The sequence below is a fragment of the Camelus bactrianus genome, chromosome 34, assembly GCF_048773025.1.
Source record: "Camelus bactrianus isolate YW-2024 breed Bactrian camel chromosome 34, ASM4877302v1, whole genome shotgun sequence".
NCBI classification, from domain to species: domain Eukaryota; kingdom Metazoa; phylum Chordata; class Mammalia; order Artiodactyla; family Camelidae; genus Camelus; species Camelus bactrianus.
The window spans coordinates 4,147,637-4,165,910 of NC_133572.1; the positions used below are offsets into that span (position 1 = coordinate 4,147,637).

The 18,274-nt window shown below is 54.4% G+C and overlaps 1 protein-coding gene across 3 annotated transcripts in view; it reads right to left on the reverse strand.

The window, feature by feature from the left end:
- The window catches only part of ANO2 (anoctamin 2), a 253,462-nt gene that overhangs the window by 41,858 nt on the left and 193,330 nt on the right, over positions 1–18,274 (reverse strand). For all 3 annotated transcript variants that reach the window (XM_074357441.1, XM_074357442.1, XM_074357443.1), the window contains exons 16-19: positions 15,751–15,946; positions 3,201–3,312; positions 423–480; positions 176–276 (exon numbers count right to left, since the gene is read on the reverse strand). In XM_074357441.1, coding sequence (XP_074213542.1) covers positions 176–276; positions 423–480; positions 3,201–3,312; positions 15,751–15,946 — 467 coding nt within the window. The remainder of the gene's footprint in view (positions 1–175; positions 277–422; positions 481–3,200; positions 3,313–15,750; positions 15,947–18,274) is intronic.

Here is an 18,274-nt window from a genome sequence, read left to right on the forward strand (position 1 = left end):
CGGGACTGGTGGCAGGGGCCCTACCTCACGGGGCAGTTATTGGCAAGTAGACAGAGGAGTGAATAACCAGGTGATCTGAGAAGCAGAGAGGCCGTGAAAATCCTGTGGCGAGTCTGGCCCCGCTGGGCGAGGCCCCGGCGGCAGGGAGGGTAGATGGGCAGAGCTCACTACTCACGGGACTCCGATCTCGAAGATGTTGTTCTGGATCAGCTGCTTCCCCAACATGATTATGCTGAGCTGGACACAGAGCTCCATGAGGCAGCCCCCGGGGGCGCACTGCAGGGGGAGACACCGGGCAGGGGCCGTCAGACCACGCGGGGCTCAGGTACACAAGGGCCCGAGGGCGGCGGGGAGAGGGGTGGGGCCGGGGGCACCTACAGACCTCTCGCCGCCGGGCAGGGAACACCAGCAGCTATACTTGCCTCTTCCATGCGGTAGCCATCGAACACGTAAACGTAGCTCCCAGGTCTGCCCACAAACCTGAAAGGGCCAAGTGCGGGCTGAGTCAGGGGGAGACAGGGGAAGTTGTGAAGCCGGCTGGCACTCTCTGGAGTCATAAAACCCCCACCCCTGGGCTCTCTGAGTGTCTGGAGTCTATGGACCCCTTAACCCTACTCCCCAGGGCAGGATCCTCCACATACCTGCATTTCTGCAAGAGACAAGCATCCTCTCCATGTGTGTTGACCCTGGCAGGGCTCCCCGCCCCGGGAGACAGCCTGGCTCACAGCACCCTGGGCGGACAGCCTCACGTCCTGCCCTTATCAGAGTCCTAAATCCTATTATTCAGAGAGTCCCTGACAGTCAGGTACCTGTGTGCAAACTGATCATTCAGCCCCCATCCTTGTGGGCACAGCCCTCTCCCCCCTAATAAAAAACCCGGCCCGGCCACCCCACTCACACAGGGACCTCTCATTTGTGTGGCCAGTGGTTGCCTGTAGCAGCGTATCTATTAAACTTTCTCTTTCTTCTTAAATCCTCGTGGTCTTTGGTCCTTGATAAATTATTTTACTGTGGCAACCACCATGTTGTGTCCCACAACAAAAGTCAGGGCTGCCTGAGGGTGTGTCTTTTGAGCTCTGAGCAGACTGGCCACCGCCCAGTGTCCTCCTGGAAAGGACTGGCCAGGGCAGGTGCTAAGTCACCCAGAGACGGAGGCTGCCATCACACCTGCTGTCAGCTAACGCTCCCCTGTAACGCGCAGGACTCACCTCTTACTCTGGCCAAATTCCAGGGGGAACGGAGCTACGTCTGGGTCTGGTGTGGGGCTAGGAAGGTTGTGTGTGTGTGTGTGTGTGTGTACATGCGGGAAATTTCAGAGCCCAAACACAGTAAAGTCCAGACTGTGTCTAAGTGTAATGTCTGCGCACCTCCTTCCCTCATCTATTGCCAAGAATTCAGTTCTGATCACAATTCTTCCACAAGGGCATCTGATTTCCCAGGAAATAAAGGCTAAGACGGATAAAAGTGGCCAGTGGAGATTTCTGGGACTGGAAGAGAAAAATTTAGACTTCTTATTGAAAATATTTAAGGGGATGGAAGAAGCCTGACTCATGCCTCTTCTAAGACCTAGGGGTCTATCTTACTGGAGGATAAGAAGATTGGGCAGGTGGGGGAGGCAGAGAGGATCCAGCCAACCACGAAACCAGACAGGTCATCAGAAGAATCCTGCGCACTTCGAGTGTCTTCCCCTCACCCATTGATTTGAAATCCTCCTCCTCCATTGGAGGCTCAGCTTAGCTTTCCTTCTCTGTGAAGTTCTGTGTCTCTACTCATAATTGTCCCCCTAACACTTTCTTTGCACCTTTTATTACAGTGCTTACTGCAGATTATCCTGTGTGTTGCCAGGACTGTATCTTCCCATATACAAGTCTATGCAAGGGTCAGAATCCTATTATTTTTTTTTCCTGGAATATCCCATGTATGCAAGTTTCTGTTTACATTATATCGAGGTGTAAATCACCAACGACATATATAATCATTAATACAGAGAGTCTCTCTGCTACTATAATTTCACGGGAGTCAAGGACAGAGGTCCTGAGGAGGGGCTGTGGTTTGGGTCACAGACACATTTATAGGAAATTATAAAACGTGGAGGATAATAGTTCTTGCTGTTGGTGCCTCCTTGATGAGCTTTCATTTCGAGGGAAGCTTTCCTGATATAGCTGATGCCGACTGGGAAATCTTGGAGGTAGCCGGCTAATTCTACCACAAATATTTATCAGAAGTGATTTTACATCCATGACTCCTGTATAATAAAGACTATGAGTGGTCATTGTCCCCCATCCCTGGGAGGAGCCTCTAAATCCTTGGAATTTCCCTAGAGGAGTGTCTTTGTTATTCATGGTGGGCCCCTGGGAATATACCTAAATTTATGCTAATGAGATCACTCAGGATTGGGGAGGCCATGCCAGAACCATGTGATTAGAGTTTGGGCTCTGAGACAAGTAAAAGCAGCCTGACCTCCGGGGAGGGGAGAGGGACTGGGGTTGAATTCCCACATGACCAGTGATTCGTGCAATCGTGCCCAATAAAAACCCTGGACACTGAAGCTTGGATGAGCATCCTGGGCGGTGCTCACTGACGTGCCAGAGGACACAACCTCATGCACCCAGAGGACATGAAGCTCCTTTTTAAGACCTCGCCCTGGGTGCCTCTCCCATTGGCCAGTTTGGATTTGTATCCCTTTGCTAATGACACTGTAATTTTAAGTACAGCACAGTCCAAGCTCTTTAAGATGTTCTAGTGAGTCATCAAACCTACGGGGCCAGTGGTTGTAGGCAGCTGGTCAGAATCACCAGTGGCCTGAGAACCCCAGCGCTCGCAGTAGTGTCTGAAGCGAGGGCAGTCATTCGGAAGACTGTGCCCTTAATCCGTGAAGTCCACACTGGCTCTGAGTGGCTGGCATCAGACTTGCACTGCAAGATCTAAGAGCCGCCAGCTAGACGTGAAATCCCCTCCTGCCCCGTCCTCAAAGTGGGGAGACACAATTCTTCTACGACTAACCCTCCGGGGTCCAGACCTAAGTCCCTGGAGAACTTCCCTGCTTATCCGCATCTGAATCCCGAGTAATTCAGTGCAGCCGGGTGGGAACGGGGAACGGGGCTGAGGCCGTGCACAGATAACGTGGACAGGCTGAGTCTCGCAGAGGACTCAGTCTTCATGACCAATCGCCCTCCCACGGACGGCACCCACATACTCACCTCCCCTTGAAGAAGGCCACATAGAAGATGGGTGAGTAAGCATTGACAAACTTGAGCAAGAAAGCCTTGAGGATCAGGCGCTCTTCAAAAGTCTGCTCTGTTTTTGGAACCTCTGAAAGAGAAGAACCAAGCTGAGTGGACTGAGAGACAGATTTCTCACCTCTCCAGAGTCTGCACCTGGGGGCAGGGGGCAGGGACCCAGGGGCCGCCCTGTTGACTGATGCTCCTCACGCTGTCCCTGAGCTCCAGATCCTTCTTCAGCCTGCCTCTTTCGCCCTGACTGAAGGAGACGATTCTGAGGCCCAGGTAGAAATGCCTGCCACCAATTTCTCAGGTCGCTTTCAGCTTTAAGATCTCGTAACTCGGAACTTCCAAGGGGCTGTTAACCCCATCACCTTCCCCACACCTAGCCCGCCCGCCCTCACCATGTACAGTCTGGATGCTTTTTCACCATGAGCAAGGTCAGGGAGCTGCATCTGGGTGGACCACAGCTGGTGTCAGATGCACATTTAGTGAATGGATGAATGAATGAGTGACAAGGAAAAAAATTATTCCTATCACTGAAAAAATATTTTTCATTCACTAAAAATTCCCTGCCACATTCCAAGGAGGGCAAAGCCTCAGGAAGGACCTTTGCTGGACGAGGTCATGGGCATGAAGATATGCGAGGAGCCGCCAAAGAGAGTTAAATTCCCTACTGAAGGTAGGAGATGGGGCACTGGACGTAGATGCAGGACCCGGAAAGGGAAGAGCCAGTGCCCTGCGAGGGGGAGCGCAGCGAGGGGGATGAGGGGCTGCGGCCAAAGGAGAAACTGACTGACAGGTGGGGAGTGGGAGGACGCCCGGGGGAAATTTTCATCAACTTCTGCTGTGTAAGCTGTAGTGTGACCCTCTATCATTTGCCTCCCCACAGAATCTCCAATAAAGATTCATCAAAACCTGCATTCCTCAGCAGTGCTCAAAGAATCCTGGACTGGTTCTTAGGGGAAGGATGTGCAAAGGACTGAGTCCTATTTCAAGTGGAGCACAGGGGCAGGAACAGAGACTGCCTGCGGTGTTCTGGTGTATCCAGGTTGCAAAGGAGAGAGACTGGGAACAGAGAGAGACAGAAAAGAGGAGGAGAAGAAGGAGGAAGAGGGGAGGAGAAGAGGAAGGAGGGAGAATGGGGAAAGGAAGGAAGAGAGGGAGGAAGGGAAGAGGGAAAATGTCACCTGCTGCATCAGTAAACAAGGATGTTGCAGCCACCAAGCCCTCAGCCACTGCTGCCACCCAACTGTGCACCCAAGGGGCCTCAGGACGGAGAAAAGCAGGACCCTGGCCCGAGATGGTTAAGGTGCACATCAAAGGGATGATTTCAATGAGCCCCGACTCTTGCAACTTCCCGTACTTAGAAAAGTGCTAACATCGTTAACTTGAGACGTCTGGTTTTCTTTAACTAACAGTCATCTTTTGATGTTCTAACTACCTGTTCTTTGCTGCAAAAACTCCTGCATGTCCTGCCTCCTCCCTCCCCTCTTCGGAGCGGTCCCTCCGGGCTATCTCAGAGGCTGCCTCCTGGGCTTAAGTCCTCAGAAAGTCCAACGAATAAAACATAATTCTCAACTTTTAGGTTGTGCATTTTTTTTTTCTTCAGTCAATGGAAGGAAGGAGAGAAGGAAGGGAGGGAGGGAAATTTTTCACGAGGAATTTGAGCCACTGCCCAGTGTGCCTGAGGCAAACAATTCCACAGTAACGTAACCACGTCTTTTCTCTCATTTTTAAATATTTTGGGGATAAGAAAATTAAAACTGATGTCACCTGAGAAAATAAGGAATCAGGTCTGAGGATCTGAAAGTTTGGAAGACTCACCTTGGAAAATGTGGCTAGAAGGGGGATTAAGGACGCGGCCCCAGGAGGCACGTGTCTTTGATTTCCTTTTATAAAATCTCCTTTGAACTCTTTGTCCTCCGATCTCCCAGTCCCTGCAGGAATTTCCTTCAAGTTCTCTGGAAAGAGAACCCCGTCCCTCCAGAGCACTTTGCTCCAACTGGAAACAAGTGGCGCCTTCCCACCATCCTGATGAATCACGGGCCTGGCTATTATTTATTAGTTTTATTTCTAAAAACAGCCGGTGCCTATGCTTTTAGGGCCAGGAGCCACCATAAATAATGGGCGTTTCCAATAAACAATTCAAATCCTCTCGCGAGGCCGCTAAATCACCTCGGAGAAGCTGTGCGGCCACGCTGGGTGCGTTGCTGAGGCTTCTGGGGAAGGAGGGCCTCAGGGAGCCCCTCTCAGGGAGGGACAGAATGGGGGTCCCTGGAGCTCCATGTGACTTCTGGGTCCTATGACAGCAACTCTATGTCTGAAGAAATAGGACACGTTTCCACAGAGCCCCCTGGGGTGGGAGGTAGGGCCACTGGGCATCATCCCCTCATAGGACAAGGATCTGGAGGGGATCGAATCTGAGCCCGCAAGAAAATGGCCCAGCCTTGTGCTTCATAAAACTCCAAATAAAGTGCCTTTAGAGATCAATTGCTACAGGGATGGAGAGGAGGAGAGTCAACCCGTAGAGTGCATGGCAAGGTAGAATGCAACCCTTCTCTATCAGGCATATGCTCCTGAAATCCCACCGCCTCCAGGAAGCCCCCTAGGGTTGATGGGAGGCCATTCTGAGAGCTTCACCTGCTCCAGACCAGTTGGAGCAGACTGTGGACAGACTGCAGACTCCAGGACTAGGAGGGACCATTGGAGAGTGTTCCTGTGCAGAGCCGTTACCGATCCACCCCTGCTTTCTTTTAAGTGTTAAACCTCTGGTGCATTGTGTCATGAAAAAATATGAGTATGAACGACCCAGCTGTAAACTGCCTTGGAAAATAACTAGTATGAAAGCCCAAGTGAGTCCCAGGGGGCAGCTCTGAATGTGAAGTCCCCAGCGTTGCATCCTAATCACATGGAAACAGCATGGCCAGCGGGAGGATGTCCGCTGCAGAATCTGAATACGGAGGAGCAGCTCGCCCTGACTGGTGTCCCCAGCCATCCAGCAGGCCCAGAATGATGGGGACAAGACAAAACGCAGAGAGGTCCAGGTGTGCATTTCAACCAGTTCCAGCCCCGCCACCGCTCGCGGCAGGATGGAGGGCCGGGCCCTGCGCGGCTGAGTCAGAAAGCGGAGGCGCCGGCTCCTCCCCCTGCCTCTCCCCCAGGGCATGTGAAGCTTTTGCAAACAGCAGTGTTTCCTGACAGCCCAACCATCTGGCCTTCCCTCCATTTGTGAGTGTGTGGGTGTGTTGGGGTGTTGGGGTCGGTGGCTGGGGTGTCTCAGCCTCCCGTGTGATGTTGCTGCATTGTTTACGCCGTCGGGAGGGAACCACCGTGCAGGGCCTGCCAGCTGGGTAATTAGGCAGCAGTGCACTGCCGGAGGGCGCCGAGAGCCCCAGAGCTGGAGGTGAAGGCTGGCTGATCCTGAGCTGCGCCCGTGGCCCTAGAGCGCTCTGAGCACCAGGGGCCCCACCCTCAGAGTCAGGGACATGGCTCCCACCCCCTGACAAAGGGACAGGAGACCACTGCGCTGACCAGCAGCCCAGCTCCAGGCGACAGCATCCCGGGGCATTTCATTTTAAAGAAAGGGGACACAAAAGGAAGGGAGAGACTGAGACAGAGAGCAGGGTTCTGTGATGGGTCAGCCACGAGAACTCCAAACCCAGTGCCCGGAGTCCCCACCCCACCGTGACAACTGCTCTGGGGAGATGTTCCCGCCGTGGCACAGACAGGAGCAGGGAGAGAGCACGGCAGTGTGACCGTTCAGGACCACAGACACAACAGCGGGGGAGCCATCTCACAGACACACTCACCAAGCCCCAGTGAGGAGGGGGAGTAATTCCACCCACAGCCCATCCCCTCGAGTCTCCGCAGGGGAAGGCAACCCAAAGGGAGTGTATCCACCTTTTCCATCACTATCTTTTCTATTTCAACAAATGTCCATCAAGTGACTGCTGTGTGCCAGGCACTGGGCTCTGGGAACAAACACAGCGGTGCGCCCAACTGCCACGGAGCTTACAGTACAGCAAAGGAGCGGACGGGTACCGCCCCGTGGGAGAGCAGAGTGCTGCAGGAATCTGCAGGGAGATGCGGGGAGCGGGTGACGGGAAGGCTGTTTTAGTCCGAGTGGTCAGGGAAGGTCTCTGAGGACGCGACCTCTCAGGGGACACCCGACTGATGAGGAGGGACTGGGGAGGGCTCCAGCAGGTGGCAGCAGCCAGGGCAAAGACCCAGGGACAGGAGAGACCCAAGGGTGTCTCCCTTGGATGACAGGTCCCAGGGACTGGAGCATTCGGAGCAAGGAGAAAGCAGGGGACTGGGGCAGGCGGGACTCTGCAGCCACAGGAAGGACTGGAGATTCACCGGACACTCGGCCGGAAGTCACCTGAGGGTTTGGGGTGGGGCAGGGAGAGGTACAGGGATGTTAAGTGTCAGAAGGATCACAGGAAATGAGCTGTGTCTGTGTGGGCGTGGAACGGGGGACAGACCAGGAAGCAGAAAGAAAGACCAGGAGCGCCTGGCTGTCTAGGCAGGGCACGGCCAATACGGAGGGAACTTGTGAAGGTGATGAGAGCTGGGACACGTTCGAAGGTGGACAGACACACTGACCAGACTGGACTCCAGGGGTGAGAAGGAGAAAGGGACCTAGGAGGTTTTGTAAGAGCATGTGAGGGGTGGGCGGTGCCTTTTCCTGAGATGGGAAGTAGGATGGAAGCAACAGGTTTGGAGGGAGAAGGAAGAGCTCGAAGTCAGACGCACTGAGTCCCTGGACCCACGTGCTCTCTCCCCACCACCCGAGTCGTGCCCCGAGGTGGGCGGGGCACCGTTTGGACTGAAAACCATCCTTCAAAGTACCCGGCCAGCTTTGAGGAATCAGAATCCCAAGCAAGTCCTGGCCTCAACGTGGAGATGGGCCTGGGTGACTTCCCGAGTCCTCCCTGCTCTGGGCCTCCGCGTCCTACAACAGGCTTAACGAGGCTGTGACAGAGGCCTGGAGGAGGACCCTGGGCTGGAAGGCAGAACGTTCCGTCCCAGTTTTCCCAGACTCACGATAAAGCACCTTTGTGAACCTCACCGTCCTAATTCCTAAAATGGCACCTTCCTGAAACATCTGTTGTGAAGATCGAGGGCAAGCATGGGAAACGCCAGGCACAGTGTAGGTCTCCAACACCGGCTTTTAGTATGACAGTGCAGCAAGGCACCCAGTCAGACCTTTAATTGTGCACTTGTTTCCTCTTCTTCGGTGAGAGAGGTGCCAGCAAGTCACCCCCAAATCTCTGACCGATCCTCTCAGAAGGCTGGGATGGGCACTTGGGTATCACCTGGGGTGACGAGGACCCCTGTGGTCACTAAGGGCCACCTCCCTCAAAGAGATGTGGGACGGGGTATCCTTAGATCTAATGAGTTTTAAAAATTTAAGAAGACCAGTTTACAATAGCCAAGACATGGAAGCAACCTAAGTGTGCATCAAAAGATGACCAGATAAAGAAGATGCGGTCTATGTGTACAATGGAATATTACTTTACCATAAAAAAGAAGGAAATGATGCCATTTGCAGCAACATGGATGGACCTAGAGATGATCGTACTAAATGACAGAGAAAGACGGATATCATGTGATATCACTTATATGTGGGCTCTAAGTAAAATTACACAAATGAATTTGTTTATAACACAGAGACTCACAGACATGGAAAACACACTTATGGTTACCAAAGGGAAAAGGGAAGGGGAGGGATAAATTAAGAGTCTGAGACTGGCAGATATAAACTACCACATATAAAGTAGATAAACAATGAGGCTTCTAATGCACATCACAGGGAACTACATTCAAAAGTCTTATAATAACCTATAATGAAAAAGAATACATATGTATATGTATAACTGAATCACTATGCTGTATACCAGAAACTAACACAATATTGTAAATTAACTAAACTTCAATTTAAAAAAAAAAAAGCTTAAGAAGCTGAATGTAATGAGGGTGGATTTCCAGGGGAAGAGAGTCCTTGGTTCTGGGTCTGTGGTGGATGACACCCCAGAGATGGGGATGGAGGTGTTCTGTGTCCTGAAAGCGGGGTCCCTGACAGCTGCAGACCCTCGACTGAGCTGCCTCTGAAGGAAAGCATCGTCCTTCTTTGAAGAGCCCAGTGGCCCATCTGGGACCTGCAGTGGGGAGAGGCCGTCTCAGCAGTGGTCCAGCCTCTCCTGTTGGACGGGACGGGGCCAGCGCCCAGCAGCAATGCTGTAGGGCAGCGAGACGAAGGAGTGAAGGGCGGGCCTCACTCCAGGTATTTCCTGTGCAAGCGTGGACGTCGGCCTGACCCCCCCGCTGGGCAGAATTCCAGCAGGAAACAGAATGACCCTCAGAGGGTTCAAAGGAAGTGATTTTAATGAAGGTACTACTTACAGCAGCAAAGGGACAAGAGAGGAAGTGGTGTTACTGGAGCCCAAGAAGGACCAGCAGAAGCTGTAATTATGAAAGGATGCAGTCTAGCCAGAGATGATGGAGAACCAGGAAGACCTAACCCCAACTGCCTCTCCTCTGCTCTCTAAGCTCCTTCCATTGCTTCCTACCGGCTGAACCCACCGTGGGGGAGCCCGGGGGACACGGTCGAGGTGCAGAACATGGTGGAGAAGGACGGAGAAGGAACCTGGAGGGAAAACACGGCCAACAGAATGACCACCACGAGTCCCTTCCCTTCTCATGGATGAGGCTCTGGGTTCTTAGAAAACTCAAAGAAAGGGAAAGGAACGCACAGGGCTTCTGGCTAAAAGAAGAGATGAGTGCTTCAGAGATGAACTGGAAAAGTAAGAGACATGTTCACAGTTAGAGCTCGAGTTTGGAAGGAATTCTTAGCAGTTATATTAAACTATTATAAGTAGCGGGGTTACTAATAATAGTCCCATATAACTGGAATGAATTGTTCTGCAGGCTTGGGCCATGACCAGGATCACGTCTGCCAGATTATTAGCAGCAGGCTCCTCCATCCCCCCTCTTCTCAGACCGCATTTTCAGCTACTTTAAGTCAGCATCATGGAGGGAGGTGCTCTCAGACAATGGGAGAATCCACTCTGGCCACACCCGTCCCCTGGCCTCGCAGATGGGACAGGCAGGGGGCCACCCAGGGAGTCAGGAGCTGGTGGCAGAGCAGGAAGACAACCCAGCAGACCTGGGGGCCAGATTTCAAATTGCCAGCACTGTGGTTCCCCGCCTCCCCGGGAAGGAGCAGGTCCCAGCCCGGCCCACAGGCATCCACACATACCCACACGCACGCACACGCACCCACACGGCCCTTGCTCCAGAAGCATGCTCCCACGCGGGCTCAGGCTGCAGGGAAGCCAAGCCCCTGCCCCCATGCTCGGAGCCCATAAAGGAGCCCTTCATGCTCTGAACACACACTTGTCCACATCTGATAGGAAGTTAGACCCATCCCCCCATACCCCATATGCTCCTCCTTAAAGATGCTGATGTCTCTGTAGCAGGAAGATACTGCCTGTGTTGGGAATGGCTTAGAACTGGATGGAAAATCCTACACTTGGGACTTCCTAACCATATTTCAATTCTTCAAAACATGTTTTTAAATTTAATAAAGTATGTGGGACCCCCAGTCTGTGAACCTGCAGAGGTGTCCTCCTGTCTGGGGGCCTGCACCCAGCTCTGCAGGGAACACTTGGGAACTCTCTGGGGTTGCTGACACCAGCCGTTTGCACCTGGTGAGCAAAGCTCGTGGTCACCGCCTCCTCAAAAGCCAGCAGACCTGGGGCAGTGAGCCAGACGGGTGAAGCCGGCGTGAGAATGAGGAAGGAAGCCCCGAACTCGGCAGGACCCTCACTCCCCCAGGGCCGTCACCCCCAGCTTTACGCCCCGTGGACCAGGGGCTCTGAAGCCACACCTCTGCCTGCAGGTACCCCGGTCACGCCCTGCTGTGCACAACCGTCTCGTGAGCCTGCAAACGCTGCCTTGAATCAAGTCTTTGCATCTCCTTGTTGCTTCTTCAACCACCACCCCATCGGTGGCAACTCTGCATCCCCTGACTCATCTCTAAACTTCCTCAAATCCTTCCGTCAGCAGGCAGGGTGGATACACCAGCATTCACGTTAGCCTCTACTGTGCTTTCAGATGCCTAGTCTATGGGCACCCCTTGAAAAACAAATCTGAATGCGTGCGTGGAGACAGACGTATTTCACCAGCAAGGGCGTCGACGAGCGTGTGCTGCCATCCAGCAGGCCGCCGGGGGCGGAGGGGAGCAGACACGGAAGGCAGCGGAGCAGCTGCTCCCGGGCTTCGTAGCCTGGTGGGGGCAAGCGGCAGAGATCTTTGCTGCTCTCAGAACGACCACGTGCTCCCGCACATTTCCAGCCTCCTCCCCATCAGGCTGGCTCTAGCCCGTGCGCCATGAGCAGAAGCGAGGAACCCTCCGGCGCTCTCTGTCCCTAACATGGTGTCCGTGTGGCCCGGGTCAGTCTGGGTCCTTCAGCAACCGTGTGAAGCAGAGACCCTGGCCTGTCACATCGGACACAGCACGAGCAAGAACAGATAGACAACTTCAGGCGAAGCAACCGGGACTGGATGATGAACAGAGTGCCTGGCGGCGCCCTGTCTGCTCTCATACTGGGAGACACACGCCCAGATATGGGAATGACGCAGACAGCACATGAGACACTCCTCAGGGTGGAGCACATAAGACTCTCCAAGCCGCCCCCTAGCCTGCTGGCTCACAATCCCCCGTCCGTGGTACTGTCCCTGCTGCTTCTGCCTTGGCTGCTCTGTCCCTTCGCCTCTGCCTTTGCAGAGAGCCCTCCCTCCAGATCTGTGTGTGGCTGGTCCCCTCTGCCCCACTCGGGTCTCAGCCATCATGCTACCACCTGGACAGGCCTTTCCAGACCACCTGAACTGAAGTACAAGACCCCAAACCACCCTCCCTTCACCCTGTTCTGCTCTTTTGCACTCTATGAACAGTTCCTGCTTACTGTCCATCCTTCCCCTCCAGTGTAAGCACAGGAGAGTCGGGACCACATCTTTCCTGTTCACTCTGCATTCCCAGAATCGGGCCTGGCACAAAGCGGGCACTCAAGCACCAGCTGAGCAATGAACAAGTGAATGAGCGGTCTGTGCCCGCAGAGTTCAGAGGTGGGTGGAGGAAACCCACTGAGGATCCAGAAAAAAATTCATAGGGGTAGCAACCTGCAGAGGTCCTTTAAGGGGAGGGTCACTGAGGGTCACTGCAACAGTCACTGCAGCCTGAGTGAAGCACGGGGCAGTCGGGGGTGACCGCGAATTGAGTGGTCGGTGGGGCTGGAGGAGGACACTGGGAAGATGCTAGTTTATATCTGACTTAAGGGCACAAGGAAGCTCCCGGGGTGGGGAAGTGGGGAGAAGGGGAGGGATGTGTTCCCACTGTTTGAGAAAGGCTGACCGGGTAGGATTTCCAAGATAGAGGCCCCCAGGAAGAGGCTGAAGACCAAGGCATAGTCACTGGGCTAGGACAACAGTCCAGACAGGAGTGATAATCAGCAGAGAAGGAGGAGGAAAATGATGAAGGAAGGAGCAATAAAACCTGGTCCAGGAAAGTTCCCTGTTGGCCCAGTGCCACACAGCTGGGGTGGGAGGGAGGAGGAGTGGGGTCTAGAATTCACGGTCCTTTGCACTGGGCTCCCACACTTAAGTGGTCCTTCCACGATACCCCGGCACCTCCTGAGCCCTCTGGGTACATTCAGTCTGAGACAGACGAGAGCAACAACCCGGAGCCATGCCCACGTGGGGTCCCAAGCGGGGTCCCGATCCACCACTTGGATCCCGAGAGCAAGAAACGCACATCAAAACAGCACAAAAGACATTCGCAGTTTAGAGGCAGAATCTGAAGCTGAACCTCACTCAGCAAAATGAGGACGTGACACTTCCCTTGCTGACCACACAGAGTTTCCACGAAGACGAGATGGGTTAACCGAATCTGCTTTCAATAGAAAAATGCTTTATGAGCGAGCATCGCTAACACAAAGAACAAAAGGCACTTGTAAGAACTCCACCTCCTGTCCAGCGCACAACTTTCTTAAGCAGCACTGGACGTCGGCTTCCCAGCCCGGAGGAGCCTGAGGAAGGGGGGGCCATTAGAAACGGCAGACGCAGCTTCACGGGAGGAAACGCACTTCCCGGCCCAGCGCAGAGAGGACGCGCCCCGCCTGGCGCAGGGGACATGCTCCCTAGACACTCGCTGGGGAGTGTCTGAGTGTGGACTCTGTACTCCTCCTCTGCCTTCAGCGCTTTCTGGAGCTGTGTAAGGAATGTGAAATAAAGCGACGCAAATGGACTGCAGGTAGTCACATCTGTGCGTCATGCATCACCACCGGCTTCCCTTCCTTCTGTCCCTACTTCCTGTCCGCGCCTCGATCGTCTCCTTCACGCTAGATCTTCCTGCCTCGCTCCCCCTGTGGCATCCCACATCCCACGGGAGTCATTCTGCAAACGTACAGCTCCCAACACATCACACCCTTCGAAACCCATGCCGGGGCGGTGGGGCAGGAGCTCTGGGGGATGTCTGTCTCCACTCCTGCCTGTCCCCTGTGATTAGCTGTGATCCCCCGCCTTCTCTCCCCACCTCACTCTTTTCCCCTCTCAGGGAAGAGAGGAAGAAGAGCGCAGCCCCTCGGTCGGCGTGGAAGGTGACTCAGGAGTCCCTCGTCTGCCCCCTGCTCTGCCCTTTCGGGGGATGCACAGGGCGGGCAGGAGGCAGGCGTCCTTCTGTGAACCACGCATCCTCATCCTGTGCTCAGACTCGCAGGGCTGCTGCCCACTGTTGCCCCACTGGGGGGCCAAGCCCACCTGGAAGCTGCTATTGGGAGCCTACTCGGCTCTCTTGCTAAGTGCTTCCTCCCACGGAGACTCTTCCAGCTTTCAAGGTGGATGCTTAGCTTTTGTCTGCATCTGCTTTTGCCTCATTTCTCCGCTGGCTCAGTCATCAGGCCAGGAAGGTGGTCCTTTTTACTGGATGCCCCTTAGAGCTTCAGCAAAAACTTTTCTTTCCCCCGTCTCCGAAATTAAGCAGAGTCCTTGGCCTGACGTTCAAGGTCTTTCACCAAAAAGTCTGGGCTCAGGCCACTCTCCGGGCCCAGTTTCCCACCGCACTGTGCCCTGGACACGCCAGGACCCCCAAGCAAGACCCTGGGCTCCTCTGGCGTCCCAGACACGCTCCGTGTTCTCTTTCTTCCATCTGCTGAGTCCTGCTCCAGTGACTCCCAGCGTTTAGGTCCCCAAATCCTACCAGTCGTGCAAGCACAGCCCACGGGCACTCCTCCCTGGGCCCTTCCTGACCCTGAGGTCAGAGTTCCCCCTGCGGTGCCATACTTCTCATTCTGCCTCCTTTGCCAGGAACCTTCCCCTCCTCCTGCCCTCCCCTCCTCCCTCCGCGTGCCGGTCTGCCGTCCACTCATCTCTGAGCTCTCCAACCGGACGCCCCCACTCGGGGCCTCCCCTGAGCCCATGCGAGTGTGGGATGCTCTTAAGGGCGCCATGGAATCCTGGGTCCCAGCAAATGCACGGAAGTCAAATCCTCTGCTCATTGTTCTCAAGAAACATACGAAGGAATACAGATAACACTTACATGTAAATATGACGTGCCCCAAGTGACAGAGCGGCTGGATGGGAAATCGTCTATATCCCCATAGAAACCAAAGTCAGTGCCCACTGTGAGCAGGGGCCACGCCAGGACAAGGCACTTCAAGGCTCACTGGCATGACTGAATCCTTTCTGGAATCCTCTGAGCCTCCAGGAAAGGCTCTCTTGAAGAGGGGGTTATCCTGCGCCTGTGTCCAGCTGGTTGGGCCGTTAATGACATCCTATCATGAATTCAACCCCCCTGAGATGAGGGAGAGGCTGAGACTCCCAGTCGACCCCCAGATTCAGCGCGGGAAAGAGCTGAGACCAAGCCACCCAGGATAAAGACGAGGCGGTCCCAGCCCCCAGCCCCCCGCCCCCAACCCCCGTCTAAGCGGCAGAAAGCGGTGCTCAGGCAACAGCAGCCTGGGGCTCGAATGACTCGTCTGAATATCGAGGCCACCGCATTTTTCTCACTGGCCTGAAGCCTGGGAAGCTTGATATGCCACTATGAAGTCTGCTCGGGGCCGGGGAGTGCGTGGATTTGCCGGGCCTCCGACAGTAAGAGGTGGATAAGACCCTCTCGGGCCCAAGTGTCAGGAGACTTTCCCAACTTTATAAACACTGCTGGGAAAGTGGGGAGCACTCAGACCTGCCGTTTTCAGCAGGAAGCCTTGAACGCTTCTTGCTTCTAGATTGGGCTGAAAAGACTGGACCCCACGATTCATCCCCGGGGGACAGCGAGGCCGCCAACGTAGGCCAGGGGACTATTGCTCGAGAATGTTCCAGGAGAGATCCCTGCCTGGGCGGAGGGGGCCTTACAAGACACATCCCATTTCCTCATTTCTCCAAATAAAACGCACTGTACTTCCTTTTTTAAATCTTGGGCCACTGCCCTCCAACATCCTGCACACATTCATTGAGTTGCCCATGGTACCGATTTTGGTTAGCCACTTGGCCACGGCACCGTAGATCTCGTCCAGGATGAGGATGACCACGAGGTTGATGATGACCGCCGTGGCTGTGACCGTCACCCGGACATTGGAGCGTGTGGCCTTGTTGAGAGACAGAGCAGCCGCGGTGGTGATGCGGTACACGATGACCCCGAAGACGATGGAGAAGGTCAGCGCGATCTGTTCAGGGAAGCAGGGAGAGTCTCAGGTCAGCGGACGGTCCTCGCACACCCATCCCTCACTTGGCCAACAGTCCTGTCACGTGGGGTGCTGCTAATCTGGAGTCCCCCGGCGGGTGACAGAGCACAGCAAACCCTTTGAACTCTTGCAAACTCCAAGCATGGGTGCATCTTCCAGGAGAGAATGTCTTATTTTTATCAGATTTCAAATGTCCTACGGCACACACACACACACACACATACACATAAACACACACACACACACACACACACACACACACACACAAACTAAGGTTCCCAGTGGGGAGAGGGAAGGGCGAGGGGGAAAGGGGTTATGCTATGAAATCAGGAGTGAAACTTTCGAAAATTGCAAAGCACTATAGAATTTAAAGAATCTTTCACTCAACTCAAAAAAAATTGCAAAACCTATTCAGAAGTCTTATAAATTAAACACTAATATATAAAAATATAGAAACAAAAAACCACCTAGGAATGAAACCCTGGACACCGTGGTGTGCCCATCACACAGGGTGTGATTTATTAGGGAGTCTTCGATGGACTCCGAGGCTAAGTTCCACCGTAGTAAACAACAGCTCGGGATGTGGTCAGTGCCAAGCGAAGAAGGTAGTTGTTAACGGGACTGAGGACAACAGAGGAGCGAGGGGCACCAGGGGTCAGGGAGGAGTTTGTGGACCAAGCAGGTTTAAAGCACGCCTTCAACAAGAGGCAACAGGGAGCCACTGAAGGTGCTTGAGCTGAGAAGGGGCGAGTTAGAACTCAATGGGGTGGGTGGGAGAAGGCTGCCAAAGGAGGGAAAGGGGAAAGAAACTCAGAGTGACAGTTTGAGAGCCTCAGTCCTCAAGGTGAACAAAGTATGGCTCTAAGAGGTCTCTACCAGGCGACCGGAAACGGAGGACTCGGATTTCTCACTGGGTGCAGACATCTTTGGCCACTACATTTAAAAGGAAAGTTTACCAGCCACGTGACCTCGAGGGCCCCCATTTCTTTTTTCCAGAACCTGACAATGATAAGACTCCACCTTCTGTCTCATCACAACCAAGGAAGGGTGGGTCCCATGAAGCACAGGTATGTGAAGAGAAGGCAGTGGTCCCAGTGGGCCTCTGAGGGGGGCCGAGCGAGGTCAGGAAACTGCTGGGTGCATGGCCCCCTCAGAGCAAAATTTTAATTCGTTTCAGTCAAGTGACGTCTTCCTTGTTAGAATTCTTTCTGCAAAGGAGGTGGTTCCGGTCCTGTTTCCTCTAGGGGCAGGGAAGGGGGGTGGCCGCTGGCCGTGGAGGGCCAAACGGAAAACGTGGGGCGAGAACTGGACAGGTCAACGGGTTCCTCTGAAGAAACACGCTGTCCGGGACTCCGCGTGTCCCCTCCCCAGAGAGGAGGGAAGTGGGGAGGGGCAGGGAGGGGGCTCTGCAGGCAGCGTGAATGACACTCAGGTGGGCTGCGAGTGGAGAATGGGCTGTGTGTCCGTGTAAGGACGTCTTCACTTCTGGGGGTGCTGGTGGCAGCCTCAGCCATGTGCCCATGTGTTTCACAACATCAGTGTTTGCCTTGTGGCCCAGGGTGCAAAAAAGAAGCCCCCTGTAAGGAAGGCAGGATGGCAGTGCTCTCTGGGTAGAGGAAGGGGGTGTGTGTGTGTGTCCATGTGTGTGTCTGTGTGTGTGTGCACCCGCCTGCACGTATGTCAGTGTGGAGGAGAGGTTAGATGGGAAAAACACTCTGAAGGAGGCCTCTTTTCTGATGCGGGGTGGGGGCGAGAGCAGCAGAACCCTGGCCTCCAGGACTGGGGGGACCGGGGAGGGATGACTGCCATGCATGGGGGGAAACCTGGACATGACATCACCGCTCGCCAACAATGTAGACATTTCACTTCCCGGTCCTCTGGGATTGTCACCGCCAGACAGTAGGGGCCTGGAAAACGTGATGTGAGATTCTTTTCCCCCAAAATCGCTTTTGCAGTGAAGGCCAGGGGTGGAAGTATTGATGAGGTGGGGGGAGGCCAGGGCACCGAAGAGCGACTGTGTGTTTGGTGCTGGGTGTGGGGGATGGGCGGGGGGAACAACACGGGCAAAAACATCCCTCGTGTTGGGGTCGGGGGGGTGGGCCACGGAGGAACCAGTGGGGAGGCAATCGGTTTCTATTCTCCCCTCTTAGAGGCCCGGCTGCTGCGCTGGGGAGGGAAGGACGCTCTTCCCTGCCCCTCAGAGGGTGACGTGGGCCTCCTGCCTCCGCCGGGAGCATGATGGACACGCAGAACCTCGAACTCAGGTCTGGACCGACCTGCATTTTATCCAGAGTCCTGTTCCAGAGGCAC